The 27,056-nt window shown below is 41.7% G+C and overlaps 2 protein-coding genes and 1 long non-coding RNA gene across 16 annotated transcripts in view; 2 read left to right on the top strand and 1 right to left on the bottom strand.

Moving 5' to 3' along the window:
• The window catches only part of YARS1 (tyrosyl-tRNA synthetase 1), a 31,055-nt gene extending 8,688 nt beyond the window's left edge, over nucleotides 1–22,367 (bottom strand). The window contains exons 1-7 of one of the 4 annotated variants that reach the window (XM_077898620.1): nucleotides 22,133–22,272; nucleotides 18,997–19,171; nucleotides 18,621–18,767; nucleotides 18,306–18,481; nucleotides 10,404–10,533; nucleotides 6,727–6,807; nucleotides 1,728–1,820 (exon numbers count right to left, since the gene is read on the bottom strand). In XM_077898620.1, coding sequence (XP_077754746.1) covers nucleotides 1,728–1,820; nucleotides 6,727–6,807; nucleotides 10,404–10,533; nucleotides 18,306–18,481; nucleotides 18,621–18,767; nucleotides 18,997–19,014 — 645 coding nt within the window. In that variant the 5' untranslated portion in view covers nucleotides 19,015–19,171; nucleotides 22,133–22,272. Of the gene's footprint in view, nucleotides 1–1,727; nucleotides 1,821–6,726; nucleotides 6,808–10,403; nucleotides 10,534–18,305; nucleotides 18,482–18,620; nucleotides 18,768–18,996; nucleotides 19,172–21,545; nucleotides 21,799–22,132 lie in introns of those variants that run through there. The other 3 variants (XM_077898622.1, XM_077898621.1, XM_077898619.1) reach the window with 3 other exon arrangements.
• On the top strand, nucleotides 28–2,613 carry LOC144314481 (uncharacterized). The gene is made up of 3 exons (XR_013380390.1): nucleotides 28–243; nucleotides 429–552; nucleotides 1,184–2,613. It is a non-coding gene; the product is annotated as an uncharacterized LOC144314481 (long non-coding RNA).
• Nucleotides 7,823–27,056, top strand: part of S100PBP (S100P binding protein) — a 53,615-nt gene continuing 34,381 nt past the window's right edge. For 7 of the 11 annotated variants that reach the window (XM_077898639.1, XM_077898635.1, XM_077898632.1 and 4 more), the window contains exon 1: nucleotides 22,477–22,635. The gene's annotated coding sequence lies outside the window, so the exon portion shown is untranslated. Of the gene's footprint in view, nucleotides 7,954–21,500; nucleotides 21,588–21,896; nucleotides 21,921–22,404; nucleotides 22,430–22,476; nucleotides 22,636–27,056 lie in introns of those variants that run through there. The other 4 variants (XM_077898638.1, XM_077898633.1, XM_077898634.1 and 1 more) reach the window with 4 other exon arrangements.

Below are 27,056 nucleotides of genomic sequence, written 5' to 3'. Positions count from 1 at the left end.
TGCTCAAATACTCTGTGTATTTTAATGTTTTTTTTTTAAATAGTTAAACATTAACAACTTTAATAAAAGCAGAATTAATCAGAGTCAAGAACCACTCACAACATTGCCAAAAATAATGATTTCAATGTTCCTGTGTTCTTCTAAGGCCTTCAACACAGAACATTGTTACAAATTTATAGTTCTTACAAACTTCTAGTTGGAGAACAAATGTCTACCCTTTGCTTTTTCACTTGAGACTATATTGTAAGTATTTCTGAGTGGCTACCTAGTCTTTCCTTATAATTTTTATGCTGTATCATATTCCCAATTATTAGTGACAATATACTTTCTAAATTGTTAAATTATTTTCTAATTTTTGTAAATTATATGCAATATTACAATGAACATCTCTGCAGAGGTTTTTTTGTTTTTGTTTTTGCTCTCTCTAGGATTCTTTCCTTAAGCTACCTAAAACTGCTAGGCCCAAAACTATTTTCTCAAAGGAGCATACTAATCGTTACTGCCCAAAACAGTGTGTGAGAGGACTTGCTACATGGCAACCCCCAATACCAGGTACTGTCTAGTATCTAGAGCCGTTTTCCCTTTCAGGGTAATAGGTATTGTTTCTTATTTTGCAGTGAGTAAGCGCATGGTTCTTGGTGTTCAGTGGTTACCAAATTCTGGTCCATGTATGTCTGTATATGAATCATCTGGAGTGCTTTTAAAAAAAAGTAAATCACTGGGAGATGAATCAAAATCTCTTGAGGCTGGGCCAGGAATCTGTATTTTTAAAAAGCTCTCTGAGTGATTCTGATGTAGTCATGTTCAGAAACTGCTACTAACTCTGATTTCCAGGGTTAACATACAGTGAATGTTACTAAATGGTGTGAGTGGTATGATAGTTTGTCAAAGAAATAACTAATACATGGAGCATTTTAACACAGAGAAAAACAAATGAGTATATTATTCTAAAAACTCTAAGTTTCCATGCATAAATTTACTGATCTCTGTTCAAAAAACTGAGAAGCCAGACTGAAGCTAGATGAACACCCAACCATGACTTTAATCAGAATCACCTGGTAAAATATGAAAGTAAATACAGATTCCTGATATTGTCCAGAACTACTTTATCAGAATCTCTAAAAACAGTCTAATCGATGCTTTTTTTTTTTTTTTTTTTTTTTTTTTTTTTTTAATTCCCTAGGTATTGCTGAAGCTCAGCTGTGTTTGGGAATCCAGAATTCAACCTTTCACATCTTTGGGTTCCACTAAGGCCCCCATTCTGTACCCTTAGGGATCAAAACAAAAGTGTACTTTTCCTAAGCAGGACTTTTAAATGTTAAAAGATACTGAAAAAAAAAAAAAAAAAAAGATATTGCAGTTATCATATTAGTTATGTCAAACATCACCTGAGAATTAAGATGCTATTTGGTAAAATGCAACCCTAGCCTCATTAACCTCATTAAGAAGGCTGAATTTTATCACAGTTCTATGAATGAAGAAATTACTTTTGCTTGTGCGTTTTATCAGCAGCAATAAAACTGTTAAAATTATGATTGGATCCCATCAGGACTGCTTCTTGGTCCTTTAGTAGTCAAGAACCACTGAAATTAATTGGATGACTTTAGGTTCCTCATAACTCAAATTTACAAGAATTCTAGTTAGCCGGGTGACTCTTTTCTCGAGCCCGCAATCTCTTCATCTCTTGCTGAAGATTTCTGAACTCAAGTCAGAGCTAGCAAACCCACCTCTTCTGAGGAACTCATTTTGCTGCCAGTTAATCCCGGAACCATAGGATTCATCAGATGGACCCGTTTTGAGTAGCCAAGTGCAGGGAGATACTGAGGAGTTAGAAAGAAATGCACAAACCAAGTATTAGTATAAATTTCTCCTAAGTGCTCCAATCTCATCTAATTTGGCCAGCAACTTAATAGTTTGATACAGTCCTTCCAATCTTTTTTTCTACCAAATATACAACCTTTCCTTCTTTCTTTTTTAAAGTTTCTTTTTAAACTTAGTTAACATACTGTATAATATTAGTTCAGGAGTAGAATTTAGTGATTCTGCACTTCCATACAATGCCCGGTGCTCATCACAAGTGCCCTCCCTCCTTAATCCCCATCACCTATTTCACCCCTCCCTTACCTCCTTCCCGCCTCTGGTAACCAGCAGTTTGTCCTCTATAGAGTTAAGAGTCTGTTTCTTGGTTTGCCTTTTTCTCTTTTTCCTCCCTTCATTCATTTGTGTTTTGTTTCTTAAATTCCACATATCAGTGAAATCATATGGTATCTTTCTCTGAGTGACCTATTCTGCTTAGCACTATACTCTCTACCTCCGTCTGTGTCATTGCAAATAGCAGGATTTCATTCTTTTTTTTTTTTTTTTTTTTTTGTCGCTGAAAAATATTCCATTGTGTTGAATATACAACCTTTTGATGGTGTATATATAAAGTTAGGGACATCTCGGTGGCTCAGTGGTTGAGCGTCTGCCTTTGGCTCAGGTTATGATCCTGGGGTCCTGGGATGGAGTCCTACATCAGGCTCACTGCAGGGAGCCTGCTTCTCCCTCTGCCTATGTCTCTGCTTCTCTGTGTGTCTCTCTCATGAATAAATAAATAAAATCTTTAAAAAATTATTTTTTTCTCAACCACTTTTCTATTAGTATTACAGTGTGATTTTTACATTACGATGGATTTACTCTGCCACCAGAAACAACCATAAAAGGTAAGGTGGAAATATATAAAATGACCATTTGTAGGCATTCAATAGCAATAGGTGTACACTATAAATCTTGACAGGAGGGAAAGCAAAGGTGACCCACACTCACCCTTACTTTCTCCTTGAGGGCTCTTTTCCCAAACCAGGTGTTGAGAAAAAGAGAACAGATGTCTGATGAAGCAGAGGAGACAGAGATTGGGGTTCAGGGCTCCCAGGAGGCTAGGATTTGGGAAGGGTTCCAGAGTGAAGTGAGCACCTTACCCCCAAATCTAAGTCAAAACTCCCCACTATTTCTGTGCTAACTCCTAGCTATGTGTGCATACAGAAGGATGCCAGGGAGCCTAGCAGATAACAGGTGCTGGGAGGCTGGAGATCTGCACAGAGATTTTAAACACCATATAGTGCTGGGGAAACAGAGGTTGAAGTTTAGATCCACTCAGAGTGGAGAGGTCTTTGTGAACACCCTAAGATTTGGGTTTGAGACTCCAGAAAAGTCATATAACAGGAATACGGACCACATCACAGGAGGAAGGGCAAAATTGAAATAGACCTGTTCTGACAAAGCCTAGAACCAGCCCCATGACAGGATCAAGGTGATAAGGCAGTAATTTAACAGTCTACAGAAAGCACAGCACACTATAAACATAATCCAGAGTCTCTACAACATATCTACAATGTCTTTGATATAAAAAAAAGTATTAGAAACGAGAAACAGAAAAAAAATGGCTGATAGTTAAAACAGTCAATAAAAGCAGACCTAGGAATAATCCAGATATTGGAATAAAGATCATAAAAAAGATCTATAAATAAAGATCTATAAAAGAGAACCAACTGGAAGCTCTAAAATGGCATGATATGATTTAACAGAGGACAGGATTGGTGAACTTGAAGAAATGTCAGTAGAGAATAATCAAACTAAAGCACAGACAGGACGAAAAAAAAAAAAGGGAAACAACAGAATATAAGAGATGTGTGGGACATAGTCAGGAGGTCGACCCTATGTATAATTAGGGTCCCAGAGCAGGAGAGAGAATATGACAGAAGCAATATTTAAGGAAATAATAGGGGACAATTTCCCAAAACTGCTGAAAACACTCAGGAAGCTCAGCAAAATCCAAGTAGGATAAATACCAAGAAAACTATATCCAAGAACACCATAGTCAAATGCTGAAAATCAGAGACAAAATGCTAAGAACAGCTGGAGAAAAGCTGTATTATCTATAAAAGAGACACAATAATATTTACAGGTGATTTCTCAATGAAAACTAAGGAAACCAGAGGCAATGGGATAGCTCTTTAAAGTGGTAAAAGAAAAATAACCGCCAACCTAGAATTTGATATCCAGGGAAAACAAAAGAAAGATGTTTTCAGACAAAAGATAGCTGAAAGAACTCATTATTTATGACCCGTGCTACCAATGGCAATATTGGGGCAGAGGGGAGGAGGCATTCTTTAGGTTGAAGGAAAATGATCCCAGATGGAAGCCCAGAGCCACTGGAGTGCTGGAAGGAGTCAAGAGTACCAGGAAAGGTGAGTAGGGCTAAGTATATACATGAAAATTGATTGTTTAAAAAGGAATTTATAATAAAGTCTTGGGACTTAAAATACATGTAAAAGTGAACTATATGACAATAGCACAAATAGCAAGAAGGACTTAGATAGAAAAAATTGTAGGAAAAAAAAAAAGAAAAAATATTAGGTTTTTACATCATTGAGATGTGGCAAAAATATCTAATTTAAACTATAACACATTACAAAGACCCATGTTGTAATCTCTAGAGCATGGGTGGGCAAACTTTTCTGAAAAGGACCAAATAATATTTTAGACTTTGGGACTTGGCACACACATGGTCTCTCCATACACACACATACCATTTTTTTTTTTTTTCACACATACCATTCTTTGAGCTTGTGAGTTTCACAAAAATAAACCATGGGCCATCTCTGCTAGAATAATAAAAGTAGATTCAACTAAAAAGTTAACAGAGGAGGGCAGCCCAGGTGGCTCAGAGGTTTAGCGCTGCCTTCAGCCCAGGGCGTGATCCTAGAGACCCAGGATCCAGTCCCACTGTCAGGCTCCCTCTGGGGAGCCTGCTTCTCCCTTTGCCTGTGTGTCTCTGCCTCTCTCTCTCTATCTCTCATGAATAAATAAAATCTTAAAAAAAAAATAAGTTAATGGAGGAGATAATATGAAATACTTAATCAAAAAATTTACATTTTAAGCATTCCTCATTCATTAAATATACCCCAACACCATAAGCCAGTCTGAAAAAGATATGACCTCACTCATATGTGGAATTTAAGAAAAAAACAAAGTAGCAAAGGGAAAAAAAGAGAGAGAGAGATAAACCAAGACATAGACTCAATTCTAGAGAACAAACTGATAGTTACCAGAGGGGAGGGGGATGAGAGGATGAGGGAAATAAGGGATAGGGATTAGACGCACACTTGTCCTGATGAGCATTGAGTAATGTAAAGAACTGGTGAACCAGTATATTGTACACCTGAAACTAATATAACACTGTATGTTAACTATACTGGAAATAAAATTAAAACAATAAAAAGAAAATCCAAAAGCCATTTAAAAAATACTATATAACATTTCATCGTGATGAGTTATCATAACATATATCATTTAACAATCCCTTGCCATTGGATGTGGGTTTATTTCTAGATTTTTAAAAAATATTTTATTTAAGTATTTTTTCTTTTTTTTAAGATTTAATTAATTTATTCATGAGAGACAGAGAGGGAGAGAGGTAGAGACACAGGCAGAGGGAGAAGCAGGCTCCATGCTGGGAACCCAACGTGGGACTCCATCCAAGGTCTCCAGGATCACGCCCTGGGCTGAAGGCGGCGCTAAAACACTGAGCCACCTGGACTGCCCAAAAGATTTTATTTTTAAAAAGACTTTATTTTTAAGTAATATCTATACCCAGTGTGGGGCTCAAACTCATAAGCCTGAGATCAAGAGTTGTATGCTCTACCCACTGAACCAGCAAGGCATCCCTATTTCTAGATTTTACCTTTAAACTGATAATGTGATAAAATAGTTTCATACATAACTGAAGTTGCACTTTTAAGATTATGTCCTTAGCACCAATTTGTATAATTATTATGGCAAACTACCCTCCAGAAATTGACATTTCCGCTAACAGTGTTTTCTCCATACTCTTGCCAAGATGAGGTTTTGAGAAGCTTTCAGAAATAACAACCATTTCTCAGTAGCCCTTTCTATTTTTTTTATTTTATTTTATTTTATTTTATTTTATTTTATTTTATTTTATTTATTTTATTTTATTTTATTTTATTTTATTTTATTTTCAGTAGCCCTTTCTAACTTACTCAAGTTCTTCCCCCAAAAAGAACTATTAAGGGTATGCTCTGATTTCCTCCTTTAAACCTTGTTAAAGGGCAGCCCCAGTGGCACAGCAGTTTAGCGCAGCCTGCAGCCCAGGGTGTGATCCTGGAGACCAGGGATCAAGTCCCACGTCAGGCTCCCTGCATGGAGCCTGCTTCTCCCTCTGCCTGTGTCTATGCCTCTTCCTCTTTGTGTCTCTCATGAATAAGTAAATAAAATCTTAAAATAAATAAATAAATAAATAAATAAATAAATAAATAAATAAATAAACCTTGTTAAAGAGTTTCTCAGAAATGAGTGGTTTATGTGAGATCCAGAGCAATACGGGCTGAATGCTCTGGGAAAGGCCAGTAGTTCTGACTGGTGGTCCTTGTCCCTAGAAATTATTAGGAAAGAGCAAATCCAACAGGTCTGGGGACAGCTTCCTAGTAGCAGCAAGAGCATGGGCTATTTGAGTTAGATAGGTTTGAGTGCTAATTTCTGCTCAGTCACTAGCAGTGTGACAACTGACAACTTTCTTTCTTGACACTTAGTTTTCTTGTCTGCAAACCAGGGAGAACAATACCTACCAAACAATATAGTTATGAGTAGTGGGACTGGCATATTCAAAAAAATTTAATTGCATACCCGAGGTACAAAAGGAAAAAATATAGGAAAGAGGATACGTACCTTCTCTGCAAAGGTAAAAATCTTTCTCTGATCAACACCTCCAAATTGGGCATCTACTTTCAAATACTCTTCATCTAATGCCTGTGGAAAAAAACACATGAGCATAAACTCCTACTGTATTTCTTCTATATGGATCTGAGATACCAGAAAGTTTTGAAAATCATACTTTTTTTTTTTTTTTTCCAGAAAGTAGAGCCAGGAAGCAAATATAGCATCCAGCCTCCTTGTAGGCCTCAAGAGTGGCATAAACATTTGCTGAGTGCCTGAGGTGAACCGTACTCCATGTAGATGTCATGAAGGAAAATGTTAACAGCCCCTGCCTTCAGGAAGCTCACAGACTAGTGGGGCAGGGAGGGAAGAAGACACACCACAGTCATGTCAAAGGTACCCAGTGAATAAGGCAGCCTGTGACAAATGTCAAATAATGGCATAAGAGGGCCCCCTGGGTGGTTCAGTTGGTTAAGCATCTGCCTTTGGCTCAGGTCATGATCCCAAGGTCCTAGATGGAGCCCTACATTGGGCTCCCTGCTCCTCAGGTAGCCTGCTTTTCCCTCTTCCTCTGCCCCCTCTTGTCCTCTCTCTCTCTCTTTCCCTCAAATAAATAAAATCTTTTTTAAAAATGGCATAAGAAGAATGTGCTGTGAGAGCTCAGAAACAAAAAGCAAGACTAAACTGGTAAACAAACAGGTATTATCACATACTACATGCCAGGCCTAGTGCCAGCCCTTTGGATGCAGAGTTGAATTGGATCCAAACTCAGCCTTCAAGAAGCCCATTATTCAGTTGAAAAAAGAGGCATATAAACATAATTTCAGTACAGTGTGTAAAGGGCTATCCCAGATGTTCATTTAACGAACAGTGCTAGTAGCTGGTCAGACAGGTGGCAGTGAAGGCTTCCTGGAATCAGACTGTGGGCTGAGCTTGGTTTTGAAGAATATATAGATGTTTTTCACCATGGAGAGGAAACAGATGTCAGAAGGCAGGGAGGTGTGAAATGTTTAGGGAAATTATGAGTGATTTAGTTTGCAAAAGCACAAACGTAAGCGGATGGAGGAAGTGGTTAGTGAAGGCATCAGAGAAGTAAGGATCCTGAATACCACACTAGGGTGTCTAGCATCATCCTGGCCCACACTGTAGAAAGATCATACCAGTCAGAGGGCAGGGCACAGAGTGGAGGCCTTTGGACTGGAGACAAAGAGAACGGTGAGGAGGCTGCTGTGAGTCCAGGTAAGAAACGATGCTGAACGATGTCAGTGGGAATGGAGAACAAGAATATATGTAAGAGATTTTAAAAGTAGAATTGATAAGATTTCATGTCTGATTGAATGGAGGGAAGAGGAAGAAGGAGAGGAAGAGAAAGGTGAGCAAGCAGGAACAATCTAGAAGAGCACTGTCCACTAGAATATTCTGGAATGATGAATATGTTCTATGTCTGTGCTGTCCCAATAGGTTAGCCACTAGGTGCATGTGGCCTGTGAACACTTGAAATATAGCCAATGTGACTGAAACCTAAAAACTTTAATTGTAATTTTTTTTTTTTTTATTTTTTATGATAGTCAGAGAGAGAGAGAGAGAGGCAGAGACACAGGCAGAGGGAGAAGCAGGCTCCATGCACCGGGAGCCCAATGTGGGATTCGATCCTGGGTCTCCAGGATCACGCCCTGGGCCAAAGGCAGGCGCCAAACCGCTGCGCCACCCAGGGATCCCTGTAATTATTTTTAATAGCCATATATGACCGTAACTAGAGGAGAGGCTGCCATAGGGGACAGTGCAGATCTAAATGTCTCCAGGCTTAACACATAGAAAGCTCTTTTGGAAGTGATAAGGGAAGACTTGATATTCTTATACCAAATATATTTTTTAAAGAGTTTATTTATTTATTTATTAGAGAGAAAGAGAGAGTGTTTGTGCTCAAGCGGGAGAAGCAAAGGGAGAGGGACAAGCAGACTCCCTGCTGAGCATAGAGCCTGATGCAGGGTACCATCCCATGACCCTGAGATCATGATGTGAGCCAAAATCAAGAGTTGGACGCTCAACTGACTAAGTCATCTAGGCGCTTCTCTTATACTAAACATTATAGAAATACACAAAGAGGGGCACCTGGGTGGCTCAGTCTGACTCGGTTTTGGCTCAGGTCATTATTTTCGGGTCATGAGATGGAGCCCTGCATTGGGCTCCAAGTTCAATATGGAGTCTGCTTGAGGATTCTGTCCTTTCTCTCTATCCAGCCCCCCACTTGAGAGTGCACATGCTCTCTCTCTCACATACACAAATAAAAATCTAAAAAAATATATACAAAGAAAAAGTTAAGTCTATTATCATTTTTGTGATACCTTTTGTCCTACCTTTTGAGCTAGTAACCAGTATTAACAACTTGGTTTGAATTTTTCTATCTTCTCCTTGCTCAACAAATACATATGAAATATGATATGTTTTGTTTAATGGAAACTATTTTCCATTAAACCTAAAAAATATATATATTTTGTTTTATTTTTGTTAAAGATTTACTTTTTTTTTTTTTTTAATTTTTTAATTTATTTATGATAGTCACACTGGGGGAGGGGGGCAGAGACACAGGCAGAGGGAGAAGCAGGCTCCATGCACCAGGAGCCCGACATGGGATTTGATCCCAGGCCTCCAGGATCACACCCTGGGCCAAAGGCAGGCGCCAAACCACTTCGCCACCCAGGGATCCCAAGATTTACTTATTTTAAAGAGAGACAGAATATGCCTGTGGGGTGTGTGTGGTGAAGGGAGGGACAGAGGGCGAGAGAGAAAATCTCAAGCAGACTCCCCACTGAGTGTGGAGCCTAATGCGGAGCTCGATCTCATAACCCTGAGATCATGACCTGAGCCGAAATCAAGAGTCAGCTGCTTAACTGAGCTACCCAGGCACCCCACCAAAAATTTATCTTTACACATCACTCTGAAATTTTCTTCATTTCAGAGATCATGATCAATATAAAGAAGATGTGTGACGTTGCACAGCATTCTCTGGGAGAACTGGCTTCCATGTGTGTACTGTATTCTGCAGACATGAAAAAAAAATCCATTTACTATTTATGTGTAAATAGCCTGGTTATCAGGCCATTTTCAGCCAATAGTTACATCCAGTGTACCTTTGCACAAAAGACTTAAGGTGTGGTATGCCAGTATGATCTGTAAATAACTGGTGTGAATTCCGTGTATACCTATGTAAATACATTTGTTAACTGAAATGAACATAAAGAAAATATAAAATCTGGGGGCACCAGGCTGGCTCAGTCAGTGGAAGGTGTGGCTCTTAATCTCAGGGTTGTGAGTTCAAACCCCACACTGGGATATAGGGTTTACTAAAAAACAAACAAACAAACAAACAAAAAAACCAAAAAAAAAAAAAAAAAAAACCAAAAAACAAAAAAACCCGAAAACATAAAATCTGCAAATAAGCTGATTTATAAATTAAAAAAAAGATGTGTGAGACGAGCAGTGTTTTAAAGGGCAGATAGATAGGGGAGGACCTACAGCTGAAAAAGTCAAAAGGCTTGCCAGAAAGGGGGAGGGAGACCAGAAGGCCTGCAGCACAGGGAAGGAACAGCAAGTACTTGGGCTTCATTACAACTGAGAGACGGATTTGTGACCCGTGGTTAGAAACAGAGTAGAAAAGGTCATTGGGCAACTCCACCCCTCCTGAGTACCTGTAATCCGGGGTACAGCAGACCACTCAGCAAAGGGTGCTCCACCTGCTTTACCACCTCAGCCCCAGCTTTCTTGGCATCGTGCTGTGTGACCACAGAGGAGAGTCTGTACACATCTAGTGTGTACTCTCTGAAGACGAAAGGAAGTGGGGAAGGCGTGAGACTGGGCCGAGACCTCACTTGATCGTAAAGCATTAATTCATTCTCCCAATCTTAAGACAATCCAAGACAACTCTGCTGCCTGGTAGCTTCTAAAATGTGACTGGTTCTTCCTTTTATACAAAATACCACTTTATTTTTATGTCTTTTTCTTTTTTACAGATTTTATTTATTTGAGAGCAAGAGAGACAGAGGGAGCACAAACTGGGGTGGGGGGGCAACAGAGGGGAGAGGGAAAAGCAGACTCCCAGGTGAACAAGAAGCCCACAACGTGGGGCTTGACTCCAGGAACCTGAGATTATAACCTGAGCCAAAGGAAGACACTCAATTGCCTGCGCCAGTTAGGTGCCCCTGTGTCTTTTCTTTTTAAACATAGCTTCAATTAATCTTCTTCACTTATTTCTTGAAATACTGCTTCTTTACCCTTCCATTCTCTTTTTCTGGAATGCCTGTTAAATAAATATCAGATTTTGCTATCTTCCATGTCTTTTTTTTTTTTTAAACTGAAATACATATAAGGAATACTGTACCCATTGTTCAGTTTAAGAAAGAGGACTTAATTACTTCTGAAGTAATTAAGCTCCTATGAAGTTTAGAAGCTTCACAGCTTTAGAAGCTCCTGTGCTCTACCACCTGCCATAATCCTATACTACTTCCTCTTCTTCCAGAGTAACTACTATCCTGAACTTTTGAGTTTCTTTCCAGTTTTATATATTTGTATCTATAAACAATGTGTTAAAAATATTGTGTGTATAACCTGGTATACAAATGCAAGTTTCTTTCTACATGCCTAGGAATAAAATTTCTGGATCATAGGTAATTTGCATCTTGAGCTTTGGTTATTAATTTTATTACCTAATATTATCTTTATTTTAAATTTTGCCAACTTGATAAGCATGAGTGGTTTTTTTTAAGATTTTTTTTTTAGGGCAGCCTGGGTGGCTCAGTGCCTTCAGCCTGGGGCATGGTACTGGAGTTCTGGGGTTCAGTCCCACGTCAGGCTCCTAGCATGAAGCCTGCTCCTCCCTCTGCCTGTGTCTCTGCCTCTCTCTCTCAAGAATAAATAAAATAAAATAAAATAAAATAGGAATTGCCTTAAAAATTTATTTATTTATTTATTCATGAGACAGAGAGAGAGAGAGAGGCAGAGACATAGGCAGAGGGAGAAGCAGGCTCTTCCCAGGAGCCCGATGTGGGACTTGGTCTTGGATCCCGGGATCACAACCTGAGCCCAAGGCAGCCACCCAACCGCTGAGCCACCTAGGCGTCCCAACATGAGTGGTTTCTTACTGAAGTTTTAATCTAATTTTCTTTGAATAATCAAGGAGGTTCATTTCCATATATTTATTGGTCATTTGATTTCTTCTGTGAAATGCCTATTTGTCTTTTTCTACTGGACTAATTTTTTTGACAGTTGAATTTGTAGTTTTTGACAAATACAGGATGTTAATATTTGCCAGTTATGTGTTTTAAATATTTTCTCCCTGTTGGTTGCTTGCCTTTTTACTTTATTTTACTTTTGATTTACTGAAGGTCTTAATTTCTTTTTTCTTTTTTAGATTTTATTTATTTATTCATGAGAGACACAGTGAGGCAGAGACACAGGCAGAGGGAGAAGCAGGCTCCATGCCAGCAGCCTGACGTGGGACTCGATCCCGGGTCTCCAGATCACACCCTGGGCTGAAGGCGGCGCTAAACTGCCGAGCCACCCAGGCTGCCCCTGAAAGTCTTAATTTTAATTTGAATTCATCAGTCTTTTCCTGTAGTTTGTGCTTTTGGTGTGTTTTGTTGAATTTTCCATGCCTTGAGATTAAAAGATAGCTTTGTGTATGTACGGTCTTTTAAATGTTTCATAGTTTGGCCTTTACAGTTAAATCTTTAATCCACTTAGAACGAAGGGATCATTTTTTTCCCATATGGATAACTAATGGTCTTTGCACCATATTTTCTTAAAAAGTTCATTCTTTCTCTGCTGATCTGTAATGCTGGCTCTGTCATAAATTAAATTTCCATATTTATGAGGATCTATTTCTGAATTTTCTAGTCTGTTTCAATGGTTAATGCTCTATCCCTATACCATATAAATGAGAAAGGATTTGCTTGCTATCTAGGATACATATAAGGAACTCAAAAAAAAAAAAAGAAAGAAGAAAAATGGGCTACTTGCATAGATACTTCACAGACAAGGATACATAAATGACCAATAAAAACATGAAAATAATTTTTTTAGATAAATATTTTCAGGTAATTTACTCTTACACTTGAATGGTAGTTTAGGTGGGCATAATTGTTTTCCTTTAGAATTTTATTTTCTTTTTTCTGATTATTTTTTTTGTAAAGAATTTTTATTTATTTATGAGAGACACAGAGAGAGAGAGAGAGGCAGAGACACAGGCAGAGGGAGAAGCAGGCTCCATGCAGGGAGCTGGACGTGGGACTCGATCCCGGGTCTCCAGGATCACACTCCGGGCTTCAGGCGGCGCTAAACCGCTGCGCCAACCGGGGCTGCCCTATTTTTTCTTTTAAAGATTCTTTTTTTTTTTTTTTTCTTTTAAAGATTCTATTTTTAGGACGCCTGGGTGGTTCAGTGGTTGAGTGTCTGCCTTGGGCTCAGGAAGTGATCCTCAGGTCCTGGGATCCAACCCCACTTCTCCTTCTGCCTATGTCTCTGCCTCTCTCTGTGTCTCTCATGAATAAATAAACAAATCTTTAAAAAAATAAATAAAGATTGTATTTTTAAGTAATCTCTACACCCAACATGGGGCTTGAGCCTGTATGACTGAGATCAAGAGACCAAGCCAGCCACGCATCCCTCCCTCAGAAGTTTAAAGGCTTTGCATCATCACCCTTTGGTTGTCAGTGTTCCTTTTCAGAAATGCAAAGCCATCTTGATTCCTGAAATTTTGTATGTGACTTCTTTTGTCCTTTTGGAACTTTGTAATACACTTTATTTATTGTTCCTAGTGTTGTGAAATTTCAAGATAGTGCACTTTAGCATGGGTTTATTTTCATCCATTGTGCCAGGCACTTGATGGGTCCCTTCACTCTGGAAACTCAAGTCATTTACTTGTTCTATAAATTATTTCATTGATGATTTCCTTCCCTGATTCTTTGTCCTCTTTTCTGGAACAATTATTATTCAAATATTGGACCTCCTGGCCTAGTACTCCAATTTTCTTTCTTTCTTTTTTTTTCCTACTATGTTCTGTGAGGCCATAGAAACCAAAGTTCAATCCCATATAATTCAATGAGGTCTCTTGAGGTGCTACTAGTCTTAGTGTTCTATTAATTATATCTTACAGATTATAAAATCCATTTTTTGCATTTTATTTATTTATTTTTTTAAGATTTCATTTATTTATTCATGAGAGACAGAGAGAGAGAGGCAGAGACATAGGTAGAGGGAGAAGCAGGCTCCATGCCGGGAGCCCAATGTGGGACTCCATCTCAGGATTCCAGGATCATGCCCTGAGGTGGAAGGCAGACGCTCAACCATGGAGCCATCCAGGCATCCCCCAAGATTTTATTTAATTTTTTAAAATTTTTAAAAAAGATTTTATTTATTTAATCATGAGTATACACAGAGAGAAGAGAGAGAGAGGCAGAGACACAGGCAGAGGGAGAAGCAGGCCCCACGCAGGGAGCCCAACGTGGGACTCGATCCAGGGTCTCCAGGATCACACCGTGGGCTGCAGGCGGCGCTAAACCGCTGAGCCACCGGGGCTGCCCTATTTTTTTAATTTTTAAAAAAGATTTTATTTATTCATTCATGAGAGACACAGAGAGAGAGAGAGAGAGAGAGAGGCAGAGACACAGGCAGAGGGAGAAGCAAGCCCCATGCAGGGAGCCCGATGCGGGACTCCATCCCAGGACTCCAAGATTATGCCCTGGGCCGAAGACAGGCACTAAACTGCTGAGCCATCTAAGGATACCCCCCCAAGATTGATTGATTGATTGATTGATTGATTTAAAGATTTTATTTATTTATTCATGAGAGACACAGAGAGAGAGAGAGAGAGAGAGAGAGAGAGAGAGGCAGAGGGAGAAGCAGGCTCCATGCAGGGAGTCCAACGTGGGACTCCATCACAGGTCCCCAGGATCAGGCCCTGGGCTGAAGGCGGCGCTAAACCACTGAGCCACCGGGGCTGCCCCCCAAATTTTATTTTATTTATTTATTTATTTTTTATTTTTATTTTTTTCCAAAATTTTATTTTTAAGTAATCTTTACACTCAACGTGGGGCTCAAACTTAAATCCCTGAGATAAAAAAAAGTTGCATGCTCTACTGATTGAGCCAGCCATGCGCCTCTGAAATAAATACCTCTGTATTCCCACTTTTGTTTGGTTTCCAGCCACTGAGTATTCTTGACTAATTTATCAATTGACTGATTTGAAGCATTCAGAAAGTTTAAAAAATATTTTATCCAGCATTTTTAATTGTTTCCCGTAGTAGGTCTGGTTAGAATACCCACTGTGCCAGACTGCTGGAAGCAAAAAGTTCTTATTTACATCTCAAATACTCTTACAGTTTTTTTGTCCATCTCTCTGGGTTGCATTCTGGGTGAATCTCTTAGTACTATCTCTCACATCTACAGTTTTATTTTCAACTTTGTTCAGTCTAGAGTTGATGCCATCTATCAGTTTGTGGGTTTTTTTGCTTTTTTGTTTTAAAGTTTATAATATTATTTATAATTGTGTTTTGTTTATAATGTCTACACCTAAGGTGGGGCTCGAACTCACAACCCTAAAATCAAGAGCCATGAGCTCTTCTGAGCCAGCCAGGTGCCCCTGTAGTGTTTTTTCGTTTGGTTTGGTTTGGCTTTAATGACTGAGTTTTACATTTCCAAGATTTGTAAACGATTCTTTTTATTTCTATATATTCATGTTTCATTTTTGCCCCTCTCTCTTCTATCATTTCTTTTTAAAACATGGATGCTATTGCTTGGCATGTTAGAACTTATGTCTTTTTGGTAATATCATGGATATAACACTCATGAATGGTGGGCAGCTTGGTTTAATTCTTGGTATGCATACAGCTGAGTCTCCACAGGCCAAAGCTTGATAAAAGTCCCTAATGACCCAAGCAGTTGACTAATAGTGCCCCCACTCCCTGGCTCTACTTTCCTTGAGGGGTAGGAATGGGAATGAGAAGAGGGTAAAAAAGCCCTACTTTATCCTCTGGCTTTAAGCAGTAAGCCTGGTTTGTCTCCACCATTGGCTTCCTGATTAGAGCCCAGCAAACCTGTAACTTCAGCCCAACTCACCAATTTGCATTTCAATTCTGTTTCTCTTACCACAGAGATGTTATGCTTGTCTTTTGAATCTGGCTAGGTCCTCTGTTTCTTTAATGTTTTTATCTATCATTGCTGTTGTTTAGAACAGAGGTAGTATATCAAAGTGTATACTTACAAAGCTATCTTCCTTTGAAGTCACTTTTGTATATATAAAAATATCAAGTCACTTTGAAGTAAGGTAGCTTTATGTATCCCATCTTCCCATACCCCAAATTCTGTTCAGTTCTGGGAGAATAAAAGCCTTCCCTGAATCATTTACTGTTATAATCCCAGTACCTAGAACAGAATCTGGCACATAGTAAAAACTCAGTAAGTGTTTGCATGACTCAATCCCTTACCTTCAGGTCTCAGTCTAATATCTTCTTATCATGGAGGTCTTCTCTAGCCACCCTATCTACATAGAAACCCCCCACTCCTCAAGAACTTTCTCTCCTCTGCCTGCCTGCTTTGTAGCACCTGTCACCATCTGACACAGTGTGTGTGTGTGTGTGTATACACACACATATATAAAGTAATTGATATATACATATATAGATAGATAGATAGATAACTTTTCATTTGTTTCCTTTGGCCATATTCCTTTGCTGAAATGTAAGCCCCATTATGATAGGGGTTTTTGTTTTCAGTAGGTATTGTTTTTTTTTTTTTTAATTTTTATTTATTTATGATAGTCACAGAGAGAGAGAGAGAGAGAGGCAGAGACATAGGCAGAGGGAGAAACAGGCTCCATGCACCGGGAGCCCGATGTGGGATTCGATCCCGGGTCTCCAGGATCGCGCCCTGGGCCAAAGGCAGGCGCCAAACCGCTGCGCCACCCAGGGATCCCCGGGGTTTTTGTTTTCATTTATTTTTGTATACCCAGGACCTAGATGGTGCTTACCATCTAGTAAGTGCTCCGTAATATCTGTAGAACAAATGTAAAAAATAAATGAATTGCAGGCACTCTACTGAGGCTGTGGATTCAAACACCTGTTTATGTAAGAAAGTTATGTGCCTTATTTAAAACTCTAAATGTCCAACAGTGAGGAATGCTAAATAAAATTATGATCGGGGTGCCTGGGTGGCTCAGTTGGTTAATTGTCCGACTCATGGTATTGGCTCAGGTCATAGTCTCGGGGTTGTGGGATCAAGCACGCATCAGGTTCTGTGCTTAGTGCAGAGTCTGCTTGTCCCTCTCCCTCTGCACCTCTCCCAACCCACTCGCTTGTTCTCTCTCAAATAAATAAATAAAATCTTAAAAAACAAAAGATAGGGATCCCTGGGTGGCTCAGCGGTTTAGCACCTGCCTTTGGCCCGGGGTGCGATCCTGGAGTCCCGGGATCGAGTCCTGCATCGGACTCCCTGCATGGAGCCTGCTTCTCCCTCTGCCTGTGTCTCTGCCTCTCTCTCTCCCTATCATAAATAAATAAATAAATAAATCTTAAAAAAAAAACAAAAAACAAAAACAAAAAACCAAAAGATAATTATGATCAATGAAGTTAAAAAAAAATGAACTTGTAGGCAAGAGATCTGGGTTCACATCCTGGCTCTTCTGTTTACCGCAAGTACGAACCTGAGAAAGTTACATCTGAATCTGTTTCCTTATCTGTGAAATAGGACACACCAATGCTTACCTTAAAAAGTTGTTCTAAGGGTTTACGTGAAAAAGTGACCAGTAGTGATGCATGGCTTAACTGAGGTTTTAAAAGTCAAACAATGTGAAGACTATGAGGCAGCATGGAGGAATTATTTAGGAAATTACTGAAGTTAAAAAAATCAGAACACAAAATCGCATCTATGCTAATATTACAAATGTGAATAAAATTGATAAAGATATGAAGCAATAAATTGTTGGGGAGGTGAGAAACAAGTGAAATATTTTTCTTTCACATTTCTTATTTTTTTTATATATTCATTCATTCATTCATTCATTCATTCATTCATTCATTCATGAGACACAGAGAGAGAAAGGCAGAGACACAGGCAGAGGCAGAACAGACTCCATGCAGGAAGCCCAATGTGGCACTTGATCCCAGGACTCCAGCATCATTCCCTGGGCCAAAGGTAGGCGCTAAACCACTGAGCCACCCAGAGATCCCACTTTCACATTTCTTTTTTTTTTTTTTTTTTCTTTCACATTTCTTTGATCATTATTTGCTGAGGCTGGAAGGAAGAAGGGAGCTGAATTGTTTATCATCTTTCTCCCATATGATGTGGGCTCTGCAAGGCCAAGGACTTTGTTTTGGTTACATTCTTATCTCTAGCAAAATGGATAGTACACAGGCATTTACTAGTCAGTACATTTTTGATGGATGACTTAAAAGGACAAAGAATATAAATTTTTTAATAGTTTTTAATTGGTAGGGCCAAAGCACTTCTAAATCCAAATTTAAGGAGTGCCTAAATTCCACAGACCTGTAATTAGTTAGGAGCATAAGAGTCACAAGGAGCGTGGATGATTTAGAACTTACTTGCTGAGCTGGTAATCAGTGCCTTTGATGAACTTGAGCTTTTCCAAGGGCACACCAATGCTTTCCAGCATTGCCTTGATCACATTCTCATAGTAGCTGGTTCGGAGTTCTAGAAGTTCCCATGGAGCTTTCATGTTATCCAAATATGCATGAAGGTCCGCAAATAGAATCGTTACCTGGACATTAAGAGATAAGGCACCACCAAATGTAAATTTGTCCAAGTACCTCCGAACCCGCCTCTCTGCCCTGCCCTTGTTAAATCTCTTTTTTGGCCATTCCCCAAGGAATGCTTGTTTATAGAACATTATTTCTTACCTCACATCCTGCTTTCAGGAAGTCTGCAATCTTAGACATAGGCACGAAGTAAGCCACATGTGGCTTGCCTGTGGTTGCTGTTCCCCAGTAAACTTTAAGTTCCCGCTCTTTGAGTATCTCCTTCAGCTTCTCTTCCCCTAGAACCTCCTGTTGTGGAAGCAGAAGAGCTGGTTTAATGCTGGTGCCCCACCTTGCTCATCCTTTACCTTGTGACAAGGCAAACAAAGGCATGTGTCACTGAGGGTCTAAGGTCAGAGCCAGGAGGGAGGTCCAGCCATGTTCTCAGTGCTGAGGGAGAGCCAGCCTAAGTTGGTGCTGTTGCTAGTACCACTCCAGTGATATGCCACTGATGTTAGGGAATGGGACATGTCCCTACCTGCATCTTCCCCTCCATCCACTAGAACTCATGTTCCTTCCTTTCAGAGCCAATTCTTGAAATAGCTGTCACTTCTTCTGGTCTTTATTCCTCATCTCCCACTCCAGTTGAATTCCATACAGCATCACACCACTGAAAATGCTCTGGCTAAGATCACAGATGACTCTCATTGTTGCTAAATTCAATGAAAATTTTTAATTTTTTAAAATTTTAAAAAAGATTTTATTTATTTATTCATGAGAGACAGAGAGAGAGAGGGGCAGAGACATAGGCAGAGGGATAAGCAGACTCCATGCAGGGAGCCCGAAGTGGGACTCGATCGCCAGACCCTTGAATCACGCCCTGAGCCAAAGGCAGATGCCCAACCGCTGAGCCACCCAGCCATCCCTCAATGAAAATTTTTTAGTCCTCACTTTCTTACTCCATCCCTAAATACTCCCCTCTTTTGGTCCTTCATTTTTCTATTCTCTTAAGTTTTCCTCCTGTTTCTCTGGCTGCTGCTTCAGCGTCCTTTGCAGCTGTACTTCCTAATCATTAAATATTAGCAATCCTTGCAGCCCTCTCTCTTCTCTTTACATTCTCCCTAACTGATCCCTTTCACGTTGCTTCAATTATTACTTATAAGTTAGTAACTACCAAGTCTCCTGCTCACATCCATATATGGAACAATGTACTTGTTATCAACCCAGTTAATTCAAAATCAACTTGTTCGAAATTAACCTCCTGCTCTCACCTTCCCGCCTCACTCCCCACCCATCTTTTTCACTTACAGTTTCACCCAAGTGCAGTAAATGGTACTGTCATTTACCAAGTTGCCAAAGTTACCAAAGCTCCTACCTAAATCCTCCTCCTTCTCTCTGCCTCCATACCACCACCCTAGTCTAGGTCACTATCAGATCCCACCAGGACCTACTACTACCCACCTAATAGGACTCCTGTTATCTATTCTTGCTCCCTCCAGTCTATGTTCCAGAAGGCAGCCAGAGAGATCTCTAAAATCCAAAACTTGATTAACTCATTCACCTATTTAATACTTTAATGGTTTCCTTTTGCCAGAAGACAATATTGGAAAAATCCTAATAGCTCAGTATGCTGCTAATAAAAGAGATTTTAGTGATTCTTCAAGTGAAAGCCATGAAAGGCCATGAAAGGCAGAAACTGTTTTGCTGGATTGAATCATCTATTAGCAGGACTTGTTAAAATCTGTTTCGAGGCAGCTGGAGTCTGGATCCTGCACTTCCAAGCCCCTGACTATTTGGAACTTGGGGGAATTCTTGCCACTCAAGGAAAGGTCACATCACTTACCCTTTAAAACCTGAGTCAACACCATTAGCTTTTTGTATCTTTTGTCCCCAACCAGCATTATTTTTGTGGAAAGAGACTAGGATAAAGAATCTGGCTAAGAGGAAGCACGTAAAAATTACTCGTTAAGATCAAGTTATGAGTGGAAAGAACCCAAATGTCCACCAACTGATGAATGCAGAAACAAAATCTAATATATTCATATAATCATAAATATTTTTCAGCCGTAAGGAATAAAGTTTGGTAGATGTGACAGCATGGATGAAACTTGAAAACATGCTAAGTGAAAGAAATGAGACATAAAACCCACACATTACATGATTCTATTCATATGAAATGTTCAGAATAGGCAAATTAAAGACAGCAAGTAGATTAGTGTTCCCCTAGGGCTGCAGGGAGGGGGGAAATGGGCAGTGATTGTCAAATGGGTACAGGTTTTATTTTGGTGATGAAAATGTTCTGGAATCAGATAGTGGTGCTAACTGTACAATCTTGTGACTATACTAAAACCCACAGAAATGCACTTTCTTTTTCTTTTTCTTCTTAAGATTTAACCTATTTATTTGAGAGAGAGACAGCACGAGCATGAGAGAGCACAAGTGGTGGAGAGGGAGAAGCAGGGTGCCCATCAAGCAGGGAGCCTGATGCGGGGGGGGGGGGGGGGCAATCTCAGGACGGTGGGATCACGACCTGAACCAAAGGCAGATGCTTAACCAACTGAGCCACCCAGGCACCCCAAAATGTACACTTTAAAGGGATGAATTTTTTGGTACGTGAATTGTATCTCAAAAAAGGATTAAAAAAAAAAAACAAAACCCAAGCTGTGGCCTAACCAACGTGTATATCACTGCTCTTAGAATAAACTTCACTTTTAAACACAGCCTGAAAGGCCCTCATGACCTGGTTCCTGCCTACTCCTTTTCAACAAACAAGTAAAACACATAGTATCAGATGGTGGTACTTCAGCAGACAAACAACAGTGAAAAAGACTATAGAGGAAATGAGACAGTTCTGGTGGCAGGGGGTTTGTTATTTAAATAAAGTCGTCAGGAAAGGCCTTCTCTATATTGTGACAATAGAGGCCAGAAAGAGGTAAGGAAAGGAGCAATATAAATATTTATTAATATTTGATCTGCACTTTGCTCACTCTACTCCAGCCCAATTAGCCTTCTCTCTGAACCAGTGTTCTTTCTCCGCTCTAGGTCTTGACTTGGCTTCCTTCTACCTAAAATGACCCCCCAACTCACTCTTCTTCAGGTTAACTTCTACTCCTGCAGTTCCCGGAGACGGTAAGAACAGATGTGGAGTGAAGTGATTTGCATCATCTAGGCGCAGTTTCGAGGTTACTTCCTCAGCCTTCCCTGACACTCCCTCCAGTCCTCGCCCCTAAATTCTTTCCAAAGCCCCACGGATAGTACTTTGCAGTACTTGTTTCAAAATGTAACCAAGTTTTCGAATTAGGGGGTCTTTCTTAACGTCCAGTTCCCTCCAGACAAGCCCTGGGAGGGCAGGGCTCTGACGTATCCCCAGTGCCATGCACCACGCCTGGCACATAATAGGGTGGGTGGGGTGGGAGTCCTGGATTCAAGGCTCGACCAACACAAGGTAACTGCACACAGGAGGTGAGCCCACTGTCATTTTTGTGCGACCGACATATCGCGGCTTGACTGGCTGACCGACCGACCAACCAGCAGCGAGGGCTGTAGCCTCTGGGCTGCCGCAGCGCGGAGTCCCCCGACCCTACACACTCAGGACCCGACAGTGAGGCTCAGGGTCACTGGACCTCGAGCCCCCAGTCCCCCCCAACAGCGTAGTTCCAACCCTGAGGCCCGACCTGCAGGTTCCGGGTGATAAGGTGCAGCTTCTCTTCAGGGCTCGGAGCGTCCCCCATGGCTCCGCCGCCCCTATCTCCCGCGCTTAGCCCGGCACCGCGCCGCTTCCTCGGTCGCCGCCGCCGCCGCGTGCCGGGAACTGTCACGCGGGCCGAGTTAGGTTGCATCAGCTGAACTCGTCGCTCGGCTTGCTCGGCCTGAACCCTTCGCCTAAGAGTGGCGAGGAGAGTCCGGAGCAACTGAGAGTCGAGCGGGTCGATGAGACGGGAAAGGGGCGGAGCCAGTAGGCAGGCGAGGCGGTACGGAGGGCGGGGTTGCGGCGCCTGCGCGGGGCACAACCCCCCGAGGGGCGGGGTGGTTTCCTGCCAATCACTGCCCGTTTGCCCGCCCCCTTGCGCTGGCCCGACAGCCTCGGGTGGGGGAGGTCGGGGAGGGGGCGATAAAATGGCGCAGGGGGCGGAGTGAGGCGCAGTCGTTCGCCCAGGCTTCGGCCCCGCTTCCGGAGGTGAAGAGCGGGAGGGATGAGGGGGTCTTCGTTCCCGGCTGGGAGGGGGATGGGGGCGCCTGTTGCGTCTCCAGGGGGCCGTACATGCCCGTCCACCCCGTTGAAGGGTTGGGAGGCCTTTGCCCTGCTGGGAGAGGGCTGGTTGTCGTTCCTCAGGTGATGGCGGCGGGAGGGGGAGTGTCCCTGCGCCCCACCTCCCGTCGGCGGGCGGTAGATGAGGAAGAGGAAGGCTGTGGGGTCACCTGCGAGGCAGGGACCTCCGCCAGTCTCCCTGCCCAGCGAGGGTGGAGGAGGAGGAGTGTGTCGGGGGTGCTGGCGGTGCCGCTGTCCCGGCCCCAAGGGGGGGCTGTTGCTGGGGAGAGGATCGCGGTCTTCCCGCCGCGGCTGGCGGGTGGGGGAGGGAGAGGATGACCCACCCCTGGGGCTGGCGGGGCCGCGGTCCCGCTGAGTTGTGGGTGTGAGTGACCACCCTCGGGGGGAGGGGTGCACCACGCAGGCCTGCTGAGGGGTCAGTTGGGCCCCTGCGGGGGGAGGGGCGGGAGCAAGCCCGCGCTTCTCCCGCCTTCCGCGGGGAGGCGGGAATTCTTGGTATTTTGGGGGGAGGGAGTAGGGAAGTGCGAAGGCCCAGCCCCGAGGGCGAAGCCGTTCTGAGGCCGTCGCATTGCTAGGGGAGAGCAGGGGGGAGCCCAAGCAGTATTCTACGGAGGGTGGACATGGGTTACCCTTACTCTTGGCTCTCAGGGCTGGAGGTGCCACCGGTTCCTGCCTGGGCCGGAGGGAAGGCGGCTGGCACCGCCGGGTTGACCCCCGGAGAGGGGAAAGATGTGATTGAATTGCCCACCTGCTGATCTCCAGTTTCTTGTGGATTTGTGAGAGGCTGCAAGCTTTAGCAATCCTGTCTAAATTATTTTTGAAACCTTTCCTTTTTAAAAAGAAACCTGTTGCTGCAGCTTAGTAGTATTTAGTTTCTGTGCCCCCGTGAGATGAGGGTCCTGGAATCCTTATCTAGTGAAATGCTCAGCTAAAGCAGAGATTTCCACCCCAGGTGGTTTTTCTGTCCTACAGTAGTATTTCCATTTCAAAGGAAGTTGCAGAATTCTTACAGATAATTCCAGTTCACTTTGATTTTGTTTAAATGTTATGCCCATTTTTATGGAGTGATAAAAGCCTAGTGAGTGAGTGTCTTTTGTGCTATGTGCCGCCTTACCTGTGGAGAAGGTTGGAAATCAAAGGCTTGGAAATAATCTTTGCCCTTGGCCATTCATATCAGATCTAGCTTGGTAATGGTCTTGGTTTTAGAACCTTGAAAGGAATATGGGATTGTATCTGGTGTTGCAATTTTAGTGGCCTGAATAAAATAAGACTTCGTGTTCTAAGGCAATAGGTTTTCTTAGGTAGGATAAAAATAGCAAGGGAACCAGTTTCTGAGGTTGCAGCTAGGTGGTTAGAGAACAGAGCGAGGGGGTGGTAAACTGAAGTGTGAAGAAGGGGGTGGACAGGTGAGAGAGATGTGGAAGGACAGAATAGGGTCACAGAAGGGATGGGGAGCAGAAGAATTAAGAGATAGACTTGGGAGATGGGAAAAATATTCCTCCCTTAAAGAGATCCTCATTTTAGGTGGAAGTTACAAAGCAAGTGCCAAGAAAGGCAGTTAACAGTAAAATGGTAGAGAAGTGCCGAGGCTGTCTTATGGAACTTCACTTTAGAACTTAATTTTATCTGAGATTTTTTTCCCACCCTCTGGCAAATTGATTAAATATCAACTTTCATTAGTATATGGCTTTTAGGTTTAGAATACTTTTGTGAACATCCCCTCATTTGATTCTCATGATAATCTCTGTTTCAAGTTAACAGTGTATAATTATCCCCCATTTTTCAGATGAGTGTTCTCATCTGAATTGAGGTCCAGCGACTTTAAGTGACTTGTGAGGTCTCTGAATTTTAGTTCAGTCCCTCTATACAGGATACTTCAGTAACTATTAGTTCAAAGGATTTGCCTGATATATTTTTATTTATTTATTTTTATTTTCTTAAAGATTTTATTTATTTATTCATGAGAGACACACAGAGAGAGGCAGAGACACAGGCAGAGGGAGAAGCAGGCTCCATGCAGGGAGCCGGACGCGGGACTGGATCCTGGGTCTCCAGGATCAGGCCCTGGGCTGAAGGAGGTGCTAAACCGCTGAGCCACCTGGACTGCCCCTGCCTGATACTTTAGATGTCCACACAGCCTGGCCTTTAATTCAGTGGCAATATGGTTGAATGCTTGGTTAAATTAGAAGAGATTAGAGTATACTATTTCTTAACAAGCAAGGAACTAGATTAGTATTCTTTCCTGCCATTGCTATGCTTCATTAAGACTTTAGAGGGCAGAGAGGTGATGCTGGTGGGGTGAAGTAGAAACTATAACCACTACTTACTGAGCTTTTCCATTGTGCTTGCAGTAATAAGTGGTTTATGTTCATGGTCTCATTTAATTCTGGCAACACGTTGAGGTAGCTGCTGTGATGGTCCCTATTGTATAGGAGAGGACATTTGAAACTACAGAATGTAATCATTGCCTTTCTCTGCTGACTTCTTAATTAAAAAATATTTTTATTATTAATTTTTTTAAAGATTTATTTATTTATTCATGAGAGACAGAGGGAGAGAGGCAGAGACATAGGTGGAGGGAAAAGCAGGCTCCCCGCAGGGAGCCCGACGAGGGACTCTATCCCGGATCCTGGGATCATGCCCTGAGCAGAAGGCAGACGCTCAACTGCTGAGCCACCCAGGCGTCCCTATTATTAAATATTTTAAACATATGAATTTATCGGAAGTAACGTAATGATACCATTATATACATCATTCAGCTTTATCTTATTGATGTAGGCAGGCTGAATCTGAAGGGGTCTCTCAGATACCAGCTGACAGGGTCCTTGGCTTCGCACAGGATGGAAATCAAATGGGAACCAGGAGCAAGTGAGCAGAGTTCATTGAATAGTGTGATAGAGGGGATCCCTGGGTGGCGCAGTGGTTTGGTGCCTGCCTTTCGCCCAGGGCGTGATCCTGGAGACCCGGGATCGAGTCCCACATCGGGCTCCCAGTGCATGGAGCCTGCTTCTCCCTCCTCCTGTGTCTCTGCCTCTCTCTCTCTCTCTCTCTCTCTGTGACTATCATAAATAAATAAAAATTAAAAAAAAAAAAGAAAGAAAAAGAATGAATAGTGTGATAGAGTATAGCAGATGAACTGTCTGGGAGACCCAGGAAATGAAAAGTTAAGTCTGTCACTTGAGGTTGTGGATTTATATTGGAAAGAGATCCAGGGTAAATATTCCTTCAGGAACCCAAGGTAGCCTCTGACCAAAGGTGAGTGTCAGGTGATCAATAGGTGTTATTACATTTATCACTGAAGGTAGGGTGCCAGTGTCAGCCATGGTTTGTTTGAAGCTAATGTCTAAGAACATGTTTGGGATCTGGTTCTTGGATGTTATCAGGTGTTTGGGGCCTAGGATAGAACTTAGAGAATGATTAACTTTCTTGTCTCCCCTTAGAGGGGCAACATAGCTTTGTTTTACTCAGATGCAAAATATAGAACATGAATAAATGGGACTTAGCAGAGAAACAGGAGAAATGTAATCTTTCTAACATGGTTTCTCGGTCTCATTATGTTGCTCCTCCCTCCCCCCTTTTAGCCCCGGCACAGGGCTTGAACTCAAAACGCTGAGGTTGAGACCTGAGCTGATATCAAGAGACAGTTGCTTAACCAACTGAGCCACCCAGGCGCCCTGCCACGTATATCTATTTTTAAAGTAATTTCTATGTGCCCAATATGGGGCTAAAAACAACCTCAGGGTCAAGAGTCCCAGCCAGGTACCCCTTGGCATCTTTCATATAGGTCTTTAAAAAAAAATTTAAGAAATGAAACATTACAGATATAATTGAAGTTAATCATGCCTCCTTGCCATTTCTCTTCCCCTCTCCACCACCAGAGGTAACCATTATCCTGAATTTTGAGCTTCTTATTCCCATGCACGTTTTTATAATTTAATGATACATATATGTATCCATACACTATATGGTATTGTTTCTCTAACAAATTGCAAGAAAAAAGAAAGATGAGGAATCTATAGATTAGAATATAAAACATATCAGCCAGTTGTAGTGTGTAGATTTATTTGGATGCTGATTTTTTTTTAATCCTTAAAAAGTAAGATGTTAAAATAATTGGGATACCCGAACCATGTATTTTATCGTAAGGAATCCTTGTTACTTACAGGTGAAATGATGTGGTACCTGGGATTTGCTTCAGTATAATCCAGTAAAGTGGAGGAGTAGATGGGACAAGATTTGCTATAGGTTGATAGTTGTTGGGGTTGAGTGATAGGCATGTGGGGTTTGTTTTACTGTTATTCTTGTATATCCTTTAAGTTATGTGTAAT

This window comes from Canis aureus, chromosome 5 (genome assembly GCF_053574225.1).
Source record: "Canis aureus isolate CA01 chromosome 5, VMU_Caureus_v.1.0, whole genome shotgun sequence".
In the NCBI taxonomy this organism is placed as follows: domain Eukaryota; kingdom Metazoa; phylum Chordata; class Mammalia; order Carnivora; family Canidae; genus Canis; species Canis aureus.
This window is presented reverse-complemented; position numbering and strand designations above follow the sequence as displayed.